At 37.2% G+C, this 21,527-nt stretch overlaps 1 protein-coding gene across 1 annotated transcript in view; it reads right to left on the minus strand.

Moving 5' to 3' along the window:
* The window catches only part of LOC150097977 (transient-receptor-potential-like protein), a 192,748-nt gene that overhangs the window by 136,605 nt on the left and 34,616 nt on the right, over positions 1-21,527 (minus strand). Inside the window, 1 exon segment of the mRNA XM_090406648.1 lies at positions 16,910-17,062. Coding sequence (XP_090262774.1) covers positions 16,910-17,062 — 153 coding nt within the window.

The raw sequence follows: 21,527 nt of genomic DNA on the forward strand, positions 1-21,527 counted from the left end.
AGGGGGTATGCTCATAAATGTTTAACAACTGGATCACGAAAATAAATAAATAAATACACAAATAAATAAATGCGCAAGTTCTCCTTTTCTGAAAGTTACAACCCTCCCTGGCATCTATAAACAAATTCCATTATCAGCAAACATCTACTTAATTTTATCTGGGAACATGTGAATGTCATTACCTAAAGAAGAAGTGTACCAAGCAAAATTAAGCGAATGTTTGTGAAAAAATAATAATTCTGTAAAACTGCAAATGGAGACAATCCCTACTCAGGCTTCTACATAGCGAAAGGGATGGGGGGGGAGAAGTACAAAGGGTATTTACACAAGTGTACCCCATCTGTATTTATTATATTATTATTATTACTAATATTACTAGATCTGTAATCTGATCTTAGATTGATGTGATCTGATCAGTGACATTGTGACTCATTCGTAAGGAACTAACATGAAATGAAACTGCCAACATAAGGAAAGAATTCCTCCTGTTATCCTGCCAGATGAACATAATGGACAGAAGTGGCCACTGGAACAAAAACTATAAAATAAATTTTACAAAAGCCAGGAACACGGACAAGGGGGTCCGAATACAGCCAGAGATGATAGCCACTACTGTGCACTCACCAAATTTTAAAAGATAAAAATGTCCAATATGACACATTCGCTTTAAAAAGTGAAAAAAAACTTCAAGGTGGTACTTCATGGTATTAGAGAATCTGTCACCACTGATTAAGTCACAAGAGACCTCCAAAACCACAGACTAAACTCTATTAAAGTTAGACATATGCTCCAAGCAGATAAACAGCTGTTGCCTCTTTCCAGGAAGATCACCCCCTGTGTGCTGCTTCCAACTGAACCCTACAGTTTTCCACAACTGTAGGGTTTGCTGATTTCCTAGTGGAAATCAGTAAACAATACCGTGAAATCTAGGACACTGGCTGAGGTCTGTGAAATCATCCCGAAACTTAACAATAGGAAAGAAATAAGCCCAGATGGGATTTCTAATAAAATCATCAAATGCCTGCTACATAAAGCCATAATGCATATTGTTACTATTATTAATGCAATATTAAGATATCACTACTTTCCTATAAGATGGAAAGCAGCAGATGTAATCTTAATCCCAAACTGAGGAAAAGCAGTGCACTTTCTCCAAAACTATTGCCCAATCAACCCTGCTTTCCTGCCTAGGAAAAACAGCTGAGAGGGTAATACTAATAAGATTGCAGAAAGTCAATAAAAAATTAAATCTCATCCCAGATGAGCACTTTGATTCTGGGAGAACCACTCCACAGAACAAGTTCTCAGAGTTGTGAAAAACTGTAGGGTTCATTTGGAAGCAGCACACAGGAGTGATCTTCCTGAACATTGCCAAATCTACAAAATATGTTGCAATGGGCTTCTTTTCAAACTCTTGCAGGCCAAATTTCCACGAGGCCTAATGAAATCTGCCCACTTCTTTCCATTTCTGTCCTAGTCAAATTATCAAATCATACCTCAGCAATTGCAAACTCCAAGTAAAGCTACTTAGAATTAGAGCTGTATGCAACATCTGCCGGCATCCCCCAGAGTTCCCTGCTATCACTTTTGATCTTTGCCATCTATGTGTGACATCCCATGCACAGTTGCCATCACAATGGCCCTATATGCAGATGATACCGCAATAATGCAACATTTGCAACCTAGATTGGCAACTGCAAAACATAGTTTCAGTACTAGAACAATGGTTTAAAAAAGGGCAAACTGATGTCATGTTTGGCATCCCCATTCCATGGCAACCAGTAGCAAAATACTTAGGAGTACAACTCGATAAGGGACCTTGCTTTGCAACTCATATCAATCATGTCTGCTCAAAAGCAAAACACAGCAATGGGGGGAATCTGTCCCATTGCTGTACTGTTCATATTTCAGGACAAATATCCCTAAAACCATACCAAACAAATAGTTGTTGTTGTTTTTCTTTTTATTAAGGGGGAAAAAAAATCGCTGGTAGTCAATTTGGATTAAGGAATATCATTGAGCACTTGGCTCACCAAGTGTCCAATTGTTTTGTTGGAGCCAGTTCATACCGGCTCCAACACACACCACAGCTCTGAATACCTATTTCTGAATCGCTGTAGCTGGCTAAGCATGGAACTTAAACTGCTCCTATATGAGATGCTGATCAGGTCAGTTTCATGCATGGCTCAGCCATGTGGAGTCACACAGCAGATTCAAACATTAGTGAACTACAGGTAATCCAAAATAACTGTTTATGAATAGTGTTTAATAATGTTTAATGAATAGTGTATAACATTTGGCATGAAACTCTTTGATTGATTTCTATATTAGAGTTTTCTTATTCGGCTTTGAAATAATGTGGGATTAAATCCCTTAATTTATATAATTTTTACATTGCCAAAGTGAAGACTTTTGGCTCTTTATTTCTTATTTCATTAATTTATCTGTGCACCTTTTTGACTACTTGTACTGTAAAGTATTAAAGATATTATAACTACAATCTTGGTATTATTTGGTCTACCTACTCACTGATGAGACGTCAATAAAGGTGGAAACCTTTCTGGGTAGTGACCTATCTCCCTTAATGTAAAACAACATACATCGCCTAGGGGATGAGTTTTACATTAGGGCAAATACTAAGAATAGTGATCCTAGCTTTATCCACCTTTACTATGAGTTGCCCGGTATTGTACCACCCAGGTGTTTGCTCACGCTTGGATTCGCCGAACTTTTATAGTTTGCTATATTCGGCATGAAACTCTTTGACTGATTTCTATCTTTGAGTTTTCTTATTCAGCTTGAAATAATGTGGGATTAAATATCCCCTTAATTTAAATAGTGTTTAATGCACCATAGTTCATAAAAAACATACAGACTACTTTCTATTTCTATAGGGGGGATCTATTTCCCCCTAAATGACTCGTCATTTAGGGAGAAATAGATCCAGCTTCACTGGAAAGCCGGTATCCCCCGACATCAAAACTTTTTTTTAAAAAAATCTGCAAAATTCTTTGCAAATGCTGCAATTCATCTTAATCCACCAAGTGGTAGAATACAGTGAACATGATCCTGCAAAACACGAATGTTCCAAAACCCTACTGAACAGGTAAGTTTTTTTTTTAAACCGACTACCAGAAGTCCAAAAATGGGTGAGCCAAAGGCTCAATAATATTCCTAGCATGTTACAGTCAACCAGCTAGTGGCAGACTAAAACAAACATCCCAAAAAACCATGCCGAACAAATAGATTATTTTTTAAGGGAAAAAGAAAAAAATCACTGGTAATCATTTAGGGGGAAATAGATCCATTGCATAAAGGATGCTGCAAGACTGATGTAGCAAATTACTGACTGATCAGCATATCGGGAGTCATTGCCAAAGTATTGGAGAAGTTGATTAAGAACAAAATACAAGAATGGATAGATGGAAATGGGAGCAGCATGGTTTTGTGAAGGGTAGATCATGCTACAGTAACTTGCTCACATTTTATAACAGTAACAGCTGAATTGGATAAAGGTAATAGATTTAGAGTGATACTGCTGGACTTTGCAAATACCTTTGACAGGTTACCACATGGAATTCTAATCAGTAAACTGCAGCACATATAGGGTTGGTGAGATGGATAGGAGGATGGTTGATGGAGAGATATCAGAGTAGTTTATTCAGGAGTAGAGTCTAAAAGAAGGCCTGTGGCTAGTGGCATGCCACAAGGTTCTGTTCTTAGACTGCTATTGTTTAATTTGTTCATTAACGATATAGGAAAGGATCTGAGAGGAACTGTTCAGTTATTTGCTGATGATGCAAAGTTGACTAGAGTGATAGTTAATGCAGTTGTCAAAATTTTGCAAGATGATTTGGATAGATTGGCAGACTGGGCAAAGGAGAATGCATGACAGTTTAATGTGGCAAAGTATAAGGTTATGCATTTTGGGGTGAAAAGATTACCAGTAGTATTCAACATTGGTGGAACTGTAGTCCAGTAAACTGACAAAGCCAGAGACTTGGGAGTGTTAGTGGATAGGGAGTTAAAGTTTAGGGGGCACATAGCAAAAGTGACTAAAGCAGCTCATCAGATCACTTGGTTAGTGAAGAATATTTTGACGAGCAGAGACAAGCAGGTTATTGTTCTTCTTTATCGAGCCTTGAGAAGACCCCAAGGTTTGTTGGTGATGAGGAGGAGGTGAAGATGATCCAGAGGCGAGTGACCATGATTGTAGCAGGTCTATGGAACAAACCTTACGAGAACAGGTTGAAAATTTCTGGGTTACATAAACTGATTGATGTATGGAAAAGAGGTGATATGATTGAGACATACAAATTACTGAGGGTTTTTACAAGATTAACTCTGAGGAAATTTTTCAGAACAGGTGTGGTGGTGGGAGAACTAGGGACCATTGATGAAAACTGAATAAGAGTGTAGTTAGCAAGGGTGTTAGAACTAGGTTTTTTGCTTGGAGAGTGGTGAATAAGTGGAATAGGTTACCAAAGTCTGTTGTGGGTGCGATGACTGTGATTAAGTTCAAAGCAAAGTATGATAGGTACTGCACAAATGTTGGATAGTTCTTGGCATGATGTTCAGGGCCTCCCTCGATCAGTCTAAGGACTCCTTGGAGTTGCCTGTAATAATAATAATAATTTCTTGAGAGATAACTATCTCAGGCAGCATGTAAAGAAAGGCACGCGAGGATCAAGAGTTCTAGATCTCATCATTTCATCAGAGGATGTAATTGTTAGAGGGGTTTCACATTTTCCTCCAGTTGGTGAAAGTGATCATGAAGTAATCACCTGTGTTGTGGCTAGTCATATGCAGGCTTTTGCGAGGAAAGGATATATGTGAAATTATAAGGCTGGTGATTATGACAAGCTTAGGAGACATAATCACCAGCCTTATAATAACATGGAACGAGAAGTTGAGCAGTAAGGAAATAAATGCAGCATGGGAACTTACAAAGACATACATAACAGCATGAATGTACGAATATATCCCAAAGGCCAAAAGGCTGAATAAGGTTGGTGTAAAATGGATGAATGCGGAGCTTAAGCATGAAATCTGGAAAAAGAAAGTCCTTTGGAGGAAGTACAAGATGAATAATGATAATCAGTCACATGAAGAATATAAAGAACAAGCAAGGAGAGTGACTCAGTAAGGAAAACAAAAGTAGAGGATGAGCAGAAATTGGCAAATCAGGCAAAAACCCTACAGAGTTTTTTAGATATGTGGCAAGTAGAAGGCAGAATGGTTATGGAAAGATGAAGTTAAGGGATGAAAATGGTAGAATGGTAACTGCTGCAGAAGATATTGTTGAGGTATTCAGTGATCAATAAGGTTGATCACTGAATATTTATAAGGGTGTTTCATCCTAATCAGAGTGGAATCATGAGAAACTAAAGTGTAGAAGACATAGGAGAGGATGGCTTAATCATGAGTGAGCAGGAGGTATCTGAGGAAATAAATAACCTTGATGTCAATAAGGAAATAGGATTTGATGAAATATCACCACGCATCTTAAGAGAATATTCCAGGGAACTGGCAGTAGCATTGGCATGCCTGTTTAACAAGAGTTTTGCAACAGCACAGGTTCCAAAGGAGTGGAAAGAGGGTAAAATTGTTCCACTGCATAAAGGTGGTGATAAGGCTGTAGCTTCAAATTATAGACCGGTCTGTATATCTGGAGTTGTGGTGAAGATCCTGGAGAGGTTGGTGAGAAGTAGGATACAGAAATCGGTTGATAACAGCAGTATTCTCTGTGGTTATCAGCATTGGTTTGTTAAAAGGAGATCATGTTTCACTAACTTATGTACTATAACAAGGTTGACAAATACCTTGGACAGGGGAGATGCATATACAGTATTGTACTTGGGTTTTGCAAAAGCTTTTGATAGACTTCCACACGACAAACTGTTAAATAAATTGAAACAGAATGGATTGGATAACAGATTTCGGAGTTGGATCAGTGACTAGCTGTCAGATAGGTATCAGAAAGTTGTATATGGGGGTGCAGTATCCCAAAAGAGGAAGGTCACTAGTGGTGTACCGCAAGGGTCAGTTTTGGGACCATTGTTGTTCAACTTGTATATGAATGATATTGGGATGGGTTTAACTAGTGATATGCAGCTGTTTGCAGATGATGCAAAATTGGGAAGAGCAAAGCAGAGTCATGCTGATGTTAATGCCTTACAAGAGGACTTGAATAGATTGCATGATTGGACAGGTATGGAACTGTCAGTTCAATATTGCCAAGTGTAAGGTTTTGAGATTTGGTAAGCAACAACGGGATGCCAAGTATACACTTGGTGGGGAAACTTTAACAGAAGTAGAGGAGATGAGAGATCTAGGTGTGATGGTGGACAAGGACCTGAAATTTAGGGGCTACATTGCACAAGTTGTGAAGACATCACATTGAATAATGGCAATGATGCGGAGAACCCTGACATGCAGAAATAGAGAGGTTATGATTTAATTGTATAAGGCCTTGATCAGGCCTCATATGGATTATTGTGCACAGATTTGGTCGCCAGGTTTTCATGGTGACGAGGATATGTTGGAAAGGGTACAGAGAAGATTCCCAAAGGTAGTCAGTGGCCTTTGGAATGTGGAATACAAGGACAGATTGAGGGAATGTAAGTTACAGAGCCTCGTGAATAGGAGGAAGAGGGGGGGGATATGATTGAGACATATAAACCAGTCAGGGGTTGTTATCAGGTAGACATAGAAGAGATTTTTCATAGAATTGGAGAGTGAAGTAGAAGAAGAGGCCATTGCTGGAAACTATAAGGAGGGTGTGAGAAAAGGAGCGAGAAGCAGGTTCTTTGCATGGAGAGTGGTTGGTGAGTGAAATGCATTGCCTGAGTGTGTTGTGGATGTGGACACATTGAATCAGTTTAAGATGCGGTTGGATGAGCATTCTCTGCAATAGTGAGTACCTCCCACGATGAGTCTCTGACTCCATGGAGGTCGGGTGTTGATATCTGCTACTAATGGCTCAGTTAAGTAAGTTTGAGTGCAGTTAGTAGTTGGAAGGGGACCAATCGTTCGATGAGTCTTTGGACTCCCTGGAGGTGTCAAATAATAATAATAATAATAATAATAATAATAATAATAATTTGGATTAAGGAATATTCCTTAATCCAAAATCTTTGTTGCAAATCTGCAAAGCTTACAAAGAGATAAAGGACCATAGGTCTATTCAGTCCATCTTGCCAGAACAATTAACAGTAATGTTATTATAGGACACCCCCAAGATATCCAAACACTCATCTGAGGAGGACTCTTTACACCACTACTTTATACACCAGCTACACAAAACGACACTATTGCCCACTACAACCAACAATAACAGTAATTTTTGTTTGTGAATTGCCTATGTTGTCATGGCTGATTTGCTGTACTTTTGTTATTATTATTATTGGTAACCTCTATGGAGTCAACAGACTCATTGTGGCCTACTCAACCAGCAACATGTCTGTCATAATGAGCTTTGAAGTTATTTGCACTACCTGCATTCACAACACATTCTGGCAATGCATTCCACTCACTCACAACTCTCCGTGTAAAAAATCTATTCCTCATTCCCTTCTTCACCACATCTCTATACAACTTCCAGGGATGGCCTCTTGTTCTTGCCATCTTAACATCCACTCTTTTTATAATTTCTTTTGTATTAATCTGATAGAATCCTGTAACTAACGTGAAGGTGGTGCAGCTAGAGCTTTTGCCGCCAGGGGCAGTCCTGAGTTTGAAGCCCCCTCTCAATACACACTAAAAATATTACAAAAAGTCAAAACGACATAGGGAAAGAAATTAAAACACTGTGTTTATGTTTATTTTAGTTGGAAGTATAGTTGTTGAAAACTAATTATTAATTAAATAATAAAATTAGTAAGTTAACATAAATAGAAGAATCGTAGAAAAATAAAATTGTGTCTCACATGAAAAGTTCCGCCCCTCCACCCCACCCCCCAGCTATACTACTGTCTCTATCATATCACCTCGTTTCCTTCTATCCACCAATCTCTGTAATCCACATTCTCTAAAACGCTCTTCATAACTAACACTCCAGAGGCCTGATATCACTTTGTTTATTTGTCTTCAAATAACCTACAAATCTGAGCACAATAGTCCATACGTGGTCTGACCAATGTCTTATATAGAGGCATCACCACCACCACCTCCTTATCCCTACATTATTATTATTATGTAACACCTCCAGGGAGTCCAAAGACTCATCGAGGGTACTTTTTATCATAGTAGCAACACAAATGCAGTCTTTACAAAACATGTGATGTGCCCTCGGGACTTCAGTCCACCATCCACCATTAACTCAAAAATTCCAAATCTCATCCATTTCCTGAAGTACAGCTCCACCAATAGAGTATGTAGCTTTTTATTTCTGTATCAAAAAAGTGCAATACCTTGCATTTATTAACATTAAAACTGCAACCCCACTCATTTGTCTAAGCTAAAAGTCTATTCAAATCTTTCTGTAGAGAATTAACATCAGCTCTACTCCTATGTAAAAACTCTAATGATATGTAACTTATCATGTTCGCTTTTACTTTATTTTTCTAAGATTGCACTTAAAGAAATGTCAAATTTTGTCTGTAATGATCTTGTATTTGTAATAAATTAGCCATGAGCCTATGTTAAAATAATGTGGCGCATGACGACGTCATGTAACGCTGTGAAGTCATGTCTAATTAGTAAGTCTAATTCAAAGAATAGTGAAGAATTTTAAGAATTGTAATATATGGCAATTTCAAAAGACGTGCGAAGTATGACATCATCACATTACCATATTTGGAAGTTTCGAGAGGCGCACATGCATCTAGCATTATATAGCCCCGGAAATCCGGGGCTATATAATGCTAGATGTCGAGAAGGACTTTCTCTTAGGGTTTTCAACTTCTCTTACCTGGGTCCGCTGCCAAGTGAGGTCAGTTGTCAGTAATCGAAAGAGAAGTATCGTTTGTCTTAGGGTTCTTAACTTTCTCTTACCTGGGTCCACTGCCAAATGAGGTCCGTTGTCGATAATCGAAAAAGTTATGACTCAAGGGTTCTAAAGGGCATAGAATAATCGACCACATGGACAAAGAAGAAATTTGTAGGAAATCAAGAAGGAAATGACAAAAGGGAACCTCTTACATGAATTTTTGGTCACACTGTGTGACCAAAAATTCATGAAGTACTTATGTATGTGATAATTCCGAACAAGATTGTATATCAAGAGTGAATGTTTATGGGTACAGTAAGATAATGAAAATTGATATTGAAATAAGCTTACTCGAGGTATGCTTTATTATCAGTTTGTGTATATATGACTGACAGGATAATCTAGATTGTGATTTAGCTTTAGAAAGTAAATTAGAACTAAGTTTGAATTAGGAGCTCAGTGGATGCGGCGTTTGCACACCACAGCGCTTGACCGTATGAAGGAAGACTTTGTTTTGAATCTAGTCATTGACTAGAGAAAATTTTTCTAAACCTTTTTTCAACCGGTTCCCGAGTTAGTCGATCTCTGGCACAGTCAAGCGGGTTTTTTCTCCCGGAAACTCGGGTTTTTTGTCCTGTAAACTCAAGAAAATTGACCGTAGAACCCACATTATTTCAGACATTAAATATCTTGTGTTATGGTTAGGGACCACGAGATGGCGGCACTTGTTAAACCGTCTCTCTTCACTGTGTGCTGCTCATTGGCGCACCCAGGGAGGGGGGGGGACAAGGGGCCTGATCCCCCAAAAGAAAAAGAAAAAAACCACTAGAAAAATATTTTCCTAATTAAAATTATTATTACTTCTTTAAATTTATGTTGTGTCTTCTATTTCTATGCTACTTATGAATTAGCGATCACATGAGGTGGGAATACCCTAAGCATTTGGGAATCCTTGCTGCTGTGAATGCAAAGCGAATGAAGTAGTGCTCGGGTGCTACTTCGTTTGCCTGAAACGGGCCAGAGGAGATCACGGAGTATCATGTATTGGCGATCACTGCAGATGCTCAGTCATAGCTCGTATGCAATGCGTGGTGTGTATTCTCAAATCGTCTACTCAACTCTCCTCCCCCCCCTCCAGATTAAATCTTGAGTGCTCGGCCCCCTCCAAGATTAAATCCTGAGTGCGTCACTGGTGCTGCTTAATTAGTGATAGCCTTGGGCCAGCTATCTCTGATTGGCTGCCAGTGGAGATTGAACAGCCCACTCAGTCTCCAAAAGTTAGATAAGGCTAAACGCCCTCGCCTACTCCCTATACAGGAATAAAAAGGCGTTAACTGATTTATTTTATTTTATTTTTTGAAAATAACAAAGAATTATAATAAACTGTATGTTAATGTGAATCAAACTGTGTCAATATTCCTTTTTTGATTTAATTAAATGGTTTGTGAACAATACATTGGACTGATTCTGTCAATGTGCTATCTTGAAAATTTCAAATCTGCATAAGTTGAAGTGATCAATAATCAAGCCACAACTAATTAAAAGGTAATGATTAACATAAGCGGGGAATGCTAATATTGGCTTTGTCTTTAATTTAAAATCTTATAATCTCGCACTCGATACATATTCTGACTGGTGTAGCCATAAAACAAACATGTGTTATACTATAGAACACGAGAAATAAGATGTAAGGAAAGACAAAGCAGGGTTGAGAAATACGAAATAAGAAGACAGCGTTTTAACACCTAATAATGCTACCTAACTCTTTGCATCATCGGCAAACATTTGACTATCTCCAGTCAATCCACATGAAATATCATTAACAAGCAAGTTAAACAGTAGGAGCCCAAGAACAAAACCATGAGTCAAGCCACTGGTTACCTTCCTTTTTTGAGATACAGTTCCATCATGCACAACTTGGTAGTATCATTCAGACAGCCAATCTATGATCTATCCAATATATTATCTATTACAAATGCTTTTGCAAAGTCCAAGAATATCGCTGTATATGATTATCCCTTATCCAACACATTCATCACCTTATCATAAAACATAAGCAGATTGCTAAAACAAGACCTGCCCTTTACAAAACCATGCTGTCCATCATAGAGAATTTTATGTTCATCAACCCAATCCTGAATTCTATTTCTAATCAACTGTTCCAACACTTTGATCACCACTGCATATATACAGAACGATCTATGATTAGGAACTTCTGTTCTCGAACCATGCAAGTGGAGAGGTATTATTTTGCCTTCTTTCCACACCTCAGAAACTTTATCCACTGCAAGACTCTCATTAAATAACCAGGACAAGAGCATGGCTGACTCCTTTGCTCATTCTTTTTAAAATATGCGGTGATATGTGACATCCATTCCCACAGCCTTATTAATATGTAATCCGAGCAATACTTGATACACATCCGATTCTTTTAACTTCTCGTAATTCTTGCCTCCCTTCTACATGTTTTATAATTATTTTGCCACACAGCAAAAACAATAAAAAAAATCCCTTGTATTAGTTCTGACCTGACTGACCAATCATAGTTTAAATTTTCTTTTTTAACGATGCTTGCCACTTTTCTGGCCTGCACTTTATATTCTTCATACATCTGTTCACTGCAAACTGTTTTGCACTTCCTTTCATAACATCTTTTGTAACACTGTTTGCTTGATTTCAGCCATTCAGCCATCTCATTCCTACTCTATTTATTCGCTCAATCTTAGTATGTAGTTATGCATTGCTTATGTTAGATATTTCCTTATCATTTCCCATGCACTGTCAACAAATTTTCTACATAATTCATCAACCTAATGTATTGATGCTAGTTGACTACAGAGGTTCTGACAATCATCCACCTTATAGTTCACATATAGACCTTTTATTATTATTTATTATTATTCAGGCCTCCATGGAGTCAAAAGACTCATCGTGGGAGGTCCTTCCTAAGAACATAAAGTCTGTCAAGACTCATCGAGGGGAGGTCCCCCCTAAGAAATACAAAGTCTATCATACCACTCTTTAAACTCATTGACCGTTCTCGCTCCCACCACTCCATCAGGCAATGCATTCCACGGTTCAACCACCCTCCACGCAAAGAAACCACTCCTTACCCTCTTGCTCACAGTTTCCTTTCGTAACTTCCAGGGATGGCCTCTTGTCATCACTCCTTCCCGCTGTTCAACCAAGCGAAAGAACTCCCCAGTGTCAACCCTGTAACCACCTCTCAACAGTTTAAAAGTCTCAATCATATCACCTCTCCTTCTTCTATCCACCAAACTCTGCAGTCCACATTCCCTCAGCCGATCCTCATAACTATGCTTGTACAGTCCTGAAACCATCTTTGTCATCCATCTTTGTATCCTTTCCACAGTTAATTTATCCCCTTCAAATGATAGTTTCTTGATAACTAATTTTATCTGTTTGACTACCTTCCAAACCAATACCTCATGTGTGAACCAAGATCACCTTCATTAACAGGTGGCAATGTTGGTACTTCGTTCACAACCACATCCTTTGAGGATACCACCAAATCTATCGGATAAACCCCGTGTTGCTCTCATCACATGCTACTTTAGATAGTTATCCTGCAGAAACTCAAATTCATTCTTTTTTCCATCCACATTCCTATAATTTAATTAAAATCTCCCATTAGGATGATCTTCCTTTTACTTGCCCAACTAATCTGTCTAAATATTTCAGAATCAATACTCTCCACATTCCATGGCCTATAACACCATCCTGGCTTCATCTTCCTATCCTTTCAGAAAATTGCATATCCTACCATTTCAAGTGTGACAGTATATCATTCTCAGTCAACCAAGTTACACTTATGCCAATTATCTTTTGGCATACTGATTCAATCAATGCTACAAACTCAGTCCCTTTATTTCTCTGTACATTAGTAGACAGCCATAACAATTCTCCACCCTATGAAGCCATCCCAACAACTCAACCACTCTTTACTATAGCACTTCTCCTTGTTCTGACCATTCCTGTTTCCTTGATTCTGAATCTGATTTTCATCTATATTCTTCTGATCCCCCATCATTTTCCACTGCATCACTTTGCTCTGCTATAATCACTTCCTCACCCTTTCCACCATCCTTCCACAACCTGCTTCTCGACCTCTCTGACTCTTAGTGGTATTAATTTTGTATGGATCCTGTCCACTCTTATTAAAACAACAATCACTCCAAATGACCAACACCAAACCCATTCAAACGCATTCCATCAGCTTTGAAATTCTAACTTTCCTTTGAATTCATTCCATACATTCAAAAATCGAACACTGTGCCCAACACAATTCAGCCTTTTTGTCATGAAGTATCATTGCTCTCCTCATCATCAGTTCACCGCTGTCAAATCTGGGCAACAAACTAACCACTTTCCCGATGACACTATTATTCATCTTTTCCTGCAACAACATCTTCAAATCCTTTTTCGCATTCTTTGTCTCACTATCTAAGTTATTTACACCCTCCACTACCTCTAATTCTGATGACCATTCCTTCTTTCTCTGCAAATCATCTGATATTCGTTTTATTGTACCACCTGTAAAACATGTCTTGTGCACTTTATCTTTATCCATACATTTAACTTAGAGCATGTGTGGCTCAGTGGATGTGGAGTTTGCATACCACAGCCCTTGACCGCACTAGGGAAGACTTGGTTTCGAATCTAGTCAGTGAAAAAAAAATCAGCTAATGCCTTTTTGTTTCTGCATAGGGAGTAGGCGAGGCTGTTTTAACCCTATCTAACTTTTTGGAGACTGAGTGGGCAGTTCAATCTCCACTGGTAACCAATCAGAGATGACTGGCCCAAGGCTATCACTAATTCATTGGGATGAAGTGAAGAAGACAGCTAACAAGTGCTGCAATATCATGGTCCCTAGCACAATATTTTTAATGTCTGAAAATAGTGTGGGTTCGACGGCCGATTTCTTGAGTTTATGAAATGAAAAACCCGAGTTTCTGGGAGAAAAAACCCGCTTGCCCATGCCAGAGATCGACGAACTCTGAAACCAGTTGAGAAAAGGCTTAGAAAATGTTCGTCTAGTTGGTGAGTAGATTCGAACCTAATTCTTTCGTCATGCTATCAAGTGCCGTAGAGCGCAAATGCCACTTCTACTGAACTACACAGGCTCCCATCTAGTTGGTGACTAGACAAAATTTTTCTGCACCTTTTTTATTTTTCCGAGTTAGTTGTCCTCTGGCATGGTGAGGCAGGATGTTTCTCCCGAAAACTCGTGTTTTTCGTCCTGTAAACTCAAGAAAATCGACTATAGAACACACTATTTCAGACATTAAAAATACAAGTATTAAGGTTAGGGACTACGAGATTGCAGCACTTGTTGAGCTATCTCTCTTCACTGCATGCAGCTTAATTAGTGATAGCCTTGGGCCACTCTCTCTGATTAGGTACTAGTGGAGATTGAACTGCCCACTCGGTCTCCAAAAGTTAGACAGGGCTAAAAAGGCCTCACCTACTCCCTATACAGGAATAAAAGGCATTATTAATTTTTTTATATACTGGGTAATTATAAAATAACATCAAGTGTTCAGAGCCCTTTAGCGCGTAATGTATTGGACGAAACACCAATATTCAGTAGACGTACACAGTGGAACATGGGGATTTGATTTAACGAAAAAAAAGTACCAAAATTCGCCAACAGGGGGAAATTTTGGCGCTGTTTACCGAGTAAAATGCACTAATTTGCATTATTGCGTTTCTTGTGTTTTTTATTGATCATGCAATAAAAGGAAAGCCTGTGAGATATCTTATCATTCGTAGATGAACTGCTTTTCGATGCCTCTTACCTTACATGAGCATGTTTTAGTCAAACTCTATTATCAGCAGATCAATAATGCTAGTGCTTGTCTTCGTGATTTTTGGCGTATGAAAAATTTACGAAAAGGACCGATTAGCGTAACGAACTTACGAAAACTGATTCAGCGATTTGAAACTACTGGAACTCTAGCAGTGCAGGCAGGCAGGGAATGCAAACCAATCAATCACCAACAAGTTGAACAAGTTGCGACTGCTATTGTGGAATAGGAGATGACGAATGTGCAGGGTACCAGCAGTGAACGAGCAATATCCTGGTAAACGGATATCACATACACAACGGTGTGGAAAATCCTACATCAGATGTTGAAGTTTTACCCCTATAAAATCAGTCATGTTCAAGAATTGCACTCTGGTGATGCGACCACACGAATCGACTTATCTTTGAAATTCTTAGTGTGCATGGAAGTGGATGATGATGGCCGTAGCAGATTTTATGGAGTGACGAAGCACACTTTTATGTGAACGGAGATATTAACACACACAACTCGCATTTGGGGTGCAACTAATTCACACTTGTGTCTGCAGATGCCTATCCACTTGCCCAAAGTCAGTGTGGTGTGGATTTATGGCATCTTTTATCATTGGTCCATACTTTTACGAGGAAAATCGCCAAAATGGACCAGCGACCTGTTCCATCAATGCTAACAGGTATGCCAATATGCTACAGAACTTTGTGGTTCCACAACTGCAGCAAAGAGGATGTCTCGATTCGACCATCTTCATGCAGGATGGTGCACCACCCCACATCGGACTTCAGGTTCAGCGTATTTTGCGACAACATTTCTCTGACAGAAGAATCATTAGTCATGCATTTCCCATGCCATGGCCACCGAGATCACCTGATCTCAATCCTTGTGACTTTTGGCTGTGGGAATTTCTTAAAAGCATTGTGTATCAAAGACATGTACCCGATATTCCAACTTTGAAAGATCGAATAATGTTACATGTGAGACAAATCAATTCCGATATGTTGGGAGCCACTATGGAAAATGTTGTGCACCATATGCAGTTCCTGGAACATCAGAATGGTGGTCATATTGAACGTCATTTGTAATTAACAATAAACGTCATGAAATTGATGTGTGCTGTTTCTCATTTGCCATTTAGTCATTCATTAGTCACACCAACTAACATTAATTTGTCAGCGCCAAAATTTCCCCTGTTGGCGACTTTTGGTACTATTTTTTTCGTTAAATCGAATCGCCATGTTCCACTGTGTACGTCTACCGATCGTAACCTTTTGCGTGAGCCATTAGTTTTTTATAGCAGAGGCTCTACTAATCGACCAACATTAGAAACACAATACCATAGTATATACAATGATTATATCCAGTCTGACTATCACACAAAAGCACTATTATACAAATCTACACAATATACTTTAAGAGAGAAAAAAAAAAACTTTAGGGAAAAAAAATTTCCTAAAGTTTATCACACGAGCTTATCGCCCAAATGCCGTTGGTCATTGTGATTTAAGTTTGTGTCCCATTCTACAGTTTATAGTCATTTGGTCGGTTTAGTTGGCTAGCAAAATTCTTGAAAATTTAACAGTCAGCTCGCGTAAGCCGGTGCGAGCCGGCTCCAACACACACACACACACACACACACACACACACACACACACCACAGCCTTAGTTATCACTTTAGAGCAAAAGTGAATACCACACGTCACCGGCAGTGGGGACACTTTTCGATTTTTTTCTTACATTTTGAAACATCCACAGAATATTTCATGATATAACAGTTCAATAACTGTCCACGATTCGGCTTGCGCACAGGCATAGTCCAATATAAGATAAGTCCATTTCTGTAATAAGGCTGAAAAATAAAAACGGATGGGAAATATTTTTTTAAAACAAAATGTATCTGAATTTAAACAGAAGTCAGTAGACTAGAATTAGAATAAACTAAAAAAAAAAAAATGAATAAATGAATTAGAATGAAATAAAATTTATTTTTTTGGTTCGTTATTAAGAAAATATCTTATTTTCTAATATTGTTAAACTAGCTATAAAATGTTTGCCATCGAACTGGTTGCTTCCATATTTGCATATAATATTTTTCAAGGTCATAAAACGTGATATTTAAAAAAACAAAAACTATATAAACATACACATTTAGTGGGCTTACCGAACACATAGATGAGTATAGCTGTCTCAATAAGAGTTGGAGGCCCCCCTCGCTGTTTTTGAAGCGATTCCATAAGGGCTGCTTTAGTTTGCTCTGTACCTAATAATTGGACGAGAAGAGTTTCGATGCGCTGGGAGGCCAGAATAAGGAGAACTAAGAAAGATAAATATAGAAATTATTAATATTAATAATAATATTAGCACCCCACTCACCTCATAAATATATAATTTCCCTTCCTTTACTCACTTAAAAAAAAATAATAATTCAGTAATTCTTGGTATTAATATTGGATTTATCCTAATAGATTTATCCAAATAATGAAGTTACTTTCTGCTGTACGTTTTTACTCATGAGAAAATATCATATGTTAATTGTAATAATAATTATTATCGTATGATGATACAATAGCCGTGGGTTCCCTTTTACGGGGAGGTACGGCACCATCTCAGGCCTCCTCCCCCCCCCCAAATTATATCCGGTCTCGTAACCAGCATAGTTTACGATAGGAATAATTACGATAGGTCAGTATTCCTGACTGTAACCGTGTGTTCACGGGACTTGACCTGTTTGCGGGATGAAAAACCCCACAGATGGAAGAAACTTTGTGGACTATTCTATGAACATTCCAAGCTACTAGCTTTAAATAGCTTCTTCTGTTTCCTTGGAAATAAGCTTTAAAAAAAAAAAAAAATTGTACACCGAAATTTAGTACCAATATAGAGTAGATACCAGCAGTTGTCCATCAAATGCGCTATAAAGATTTGTAGTATAAAACATACTAAAAACATCTTATTTTCTTCCAATCACTTTCATAGCCCAAGCATTTCCAATGTTATAGAAGTATCTTACAATAGGATAAACAAATTTGACGAAAATAATCGACGCCACGTGGCGTTTTGTGTGTGTGTTTTCCTCCCAATAGTAACCCTATCAGGAGGTAATTTATTCCTATATGCTCCATTGTATTACAATGCTTATATTACATGTAGCTTACAAGTACTGATTAACATTTCTATTTACATTTTTGTATCAATTTTCATATTTACATTTAGATTTTTATATATACATATATTAAAACCATACAGTATAATTCACATAATAACAGTATTTATGTTAAAAAACGTTTAATTTTCTTTACCAAAAAGCTCTTGAAAGACTTTTAATGGGATTAAATTGATCAAATGCATATAATAAACAACTAAGTTATACCAACTAGTTTCACCAACTAAGGCTGGTGGCATCTTCAGGGTACATAACTGATGTAAGGCACTAAAAAGTAAAAAAACTGTTACAAACTATAATCAACCGATTCCAATTATATTAAAGAAAGAACAGAGCGCGTACAAAACATGCATAGAGTGTGGATGATATCACTTGTTGTTATTTAGGAACGTTCTGTAGTTGGCACTAGAATTCTAGTGGATTCTGTAGTTGGCACTAGAAATTTTAGTGCCAACTATAGAACTATGGAATCCACTAGAAATTCTAGTGCCAACTATAGAACTATGGAATCCACTTGAATTCTAGTGCCAACTATAGAACTCTAAACTATAGAACTATGGAATCCACTTGAATTCTAGTGCCAACTATAGAACGTTCCTAAATAACAAGTGATATCATCCACGCTCTATGCATATTTTGTACGCGCTCTGTTCTTTGTTTAATATAATTGGAATCGGTTGATCTCTCAGGGTACCCTGTAACCCCCTAGAGAGCGCGTCCCCTGGGTGGCGGATAGGGGAGCCCACCATGTGTGTGTGTGTATATATATAATAATGGTGGGGTGGTCCGAATATACTGAATAAGGACTCGTGGACCAACAGGGCCATAAGGGGCAATCATCTTGATTGTAAGGGAAGCGGCACTCCCATGGACCCCTAGCTGGATCTATCCTCTCCTTCTTCTACTTTGAGGAAGACCCACTTACTTTAATCTTTCCTATAAGGCCTTAGCAGCCAACTCTTCTTACTTTATGACCCTTGTGCTATTAGAGTACTCGAGGGCCATGGGGTCTTTTCATTTCTGGACTTACAACTATGTCCTCTCTATAAACCTTACTATATTTCTTCTATAATCTACCCTTTCCCCTTCAACATACCCTATTCCTCCTATGGGTTTAAATTCGGAAGAAGGCGAGTTCAGAAGCCTTAAGGTAGCAGCCCTACCACTGAACTATTCCATCGTCAGGCTAGTCCCCTGACATGGAGAACATAACCATACTTGTAAGTTGACAGAAAAAGATAATCGGATTGAATCTATGGGAAACGACCCTGGAATGGAAAAGGGAAAACGAAAATGGAAACGACAAAATATAATACACATAACAAACTGGAATGTAAGAGGAATAGCATATAAAGAAATAGAATTAGACCAGTTATTAAATGAAAGAAATTTTAAAATAGCAGTCATCACTGAAACAAAAAAGAAATTAAAAAGAACTATGAGAACTGAAAATTTTAATGTGATATACAGTGGAGTCGACAGAGACCAAAGAGCACAAGCAGGAGTCATGATTTGGATTCATAACTCCCTTTCAAAACAGTTAAAACATTATAAATTATGGAATGAAAGAATAATAGAAGCTAGAATAAAAATAGATAGAGGCTATTTAACAATAATTGGTTTATATGCTCCAGAAGAAGGAAGAGAACAGGATAATATTGATTTTTATAATCAGCTACAAAACATATATAATAAAATAAATAAAAATGATTACATAATTTTAGCAAGAGACTTAAATGCAAGAATTGGAAACACGAAAATTAATAATAATATAGGAATACATGGAGAACACACTCTAAACAGAAATGGTAAAAAATTGATTGACTTTGTAGTTTATAATAACCTAAAAATAATGAATTCCTTCTATAAACATAAAGACATACATAAATATACTTGGGCAGCAAGAGGATGGAAATCAATATTAGATTACTTCATATTAAATGAAAAGACATCAAAATTTTCACTAGAGGTTAGAGTTCACAGAGGATATGAAATAAGCAGTGACCACTTCCTTGTTAAAATAAAATTAAGATTACCACCTAAATGGCTACAAGTAACAAGAACAGAAAGAAAAATTGAAACATTTTTTTATAAAACTAGACTATTGAATGACACAAATGTACAATGGCTATATGAACAAAGAATTAACCAATATCTAGATAAAATAAAACAAAATGAAGAAATAGAAATAGAATGGCTTAATATAAAAACGATACTAAATGCTGCAGCAAAATGAAAGCGTAGGAAAGACCAAAAAATTCAATAAAAGGAAAAAACTGAAGATCTGGGATGATACAATGAAAGAAATAATCAAAAAGGAAAAAAAGCCTATCACAAATGGTTAAGCAATAAAAGATTAGAAGATGAAATAGAATATAAAAGAATAAGAGCCCTAGCTAAAAGAGAAGTCAGAAAAAGACATAGAGAATCATGGAATAAATTTGTTTCTAATTTAGAACATGATGTATATAAAATAAGACCCAATGTATATAAGATTTTGAAACACCTAAATGCAGATACCAAAGAAAACATAAAATTAAACACTGAATTGAAATTAGAAGAATTTCTAAATTACTACACAGAACTGTGGACAGACAAATATTTTAAAAAAGACAACTGGCAAACAATTAACGAAAATGAAAAGGAAATAACTGAAGAAGAATTAGAAATCAGCCTGAAAGAAACAAGAAACGGAAAATCACCTGGAGAAGATAAGCTAGGTTCAGAACTATATAAATACGCAGGAAGATTCAAAGGAAGACTCTTATTATTTTTAAATAAAATTTACTCAACTAGTATCCCCCCAATAGAATGGAAAAAAGCAATTGTGATTCCTATCTTTAAGAAAGGTAATAGAGATGACCCTAAAAACTATAGAGGTATCAGTATACTAAATTCATGTTACAAAATATACAGCAGAATCTTAAATAACAAACTAATGAAATATTCCGAAAACTTTATTCTGGAGGTACAAAATGGATTTAGAAAAGGACGATCATGTATAGACCCAGCCTTCTGCCTAAAATTAATAATAGAGAAAAGAAGGGAATATAATTTAGAAACACATATTGCATTTATTGACTTTGAAAAAGCATTTGACAAAGTTAAAAGAAACATATTATTTAACATATTAAAAGAAAGACAAATACCAAATAATATCCTAAAAGCTGTCACAAGTATATATGAAAATAATCAAATACAAATAAGATTAAATCAAGAGCTATCATATACAAGAGAGATAAACCAAGGGGTCCGACAGGGATGCCCCCTCTCAGCAACTCTTTTTAATATCTACTTAAATGAAATAATAATAAAATGGAGTAAAAATTTACATCAAGGAATGAAACTTTCACCTACAGTTAACTTAAACACTCTCCTCTTTGCAGACGACCAAATAATAATTACAAATTCTGAAGATAACTTACAGAAAGACAGGGATGCCCCCTCTCAGCAACTCTTTTTAATATCTACTTAAATGAAATAATAATAAAATGGAGTAAAAATTTACATCAAGGAATTAAACTTTCACCTACAGTTAACTTAAACACTCTCCTCTTTGCAGACGACCAAATAATAATTACAAATTCTGAAGATAACTTACAGAAAGCTATTTTAA

Source organism: Typopeltis vanoorti, chromosome 16, assembly GCF_054136105.1.
Source record: "Typopeltis vanoorti isolate ZY-2024b chromosome 16, IOZ_Tvanoo_1.0, whole genome shotgun sequence".
In the NCBI taxonomy this organism is placed as follows: Eukaryota; Metazoa; Arthropoda; class Arachnida; order Uropygi; family Thelyphonidae; genus Typopeltis; species Typopeltis vanoorti.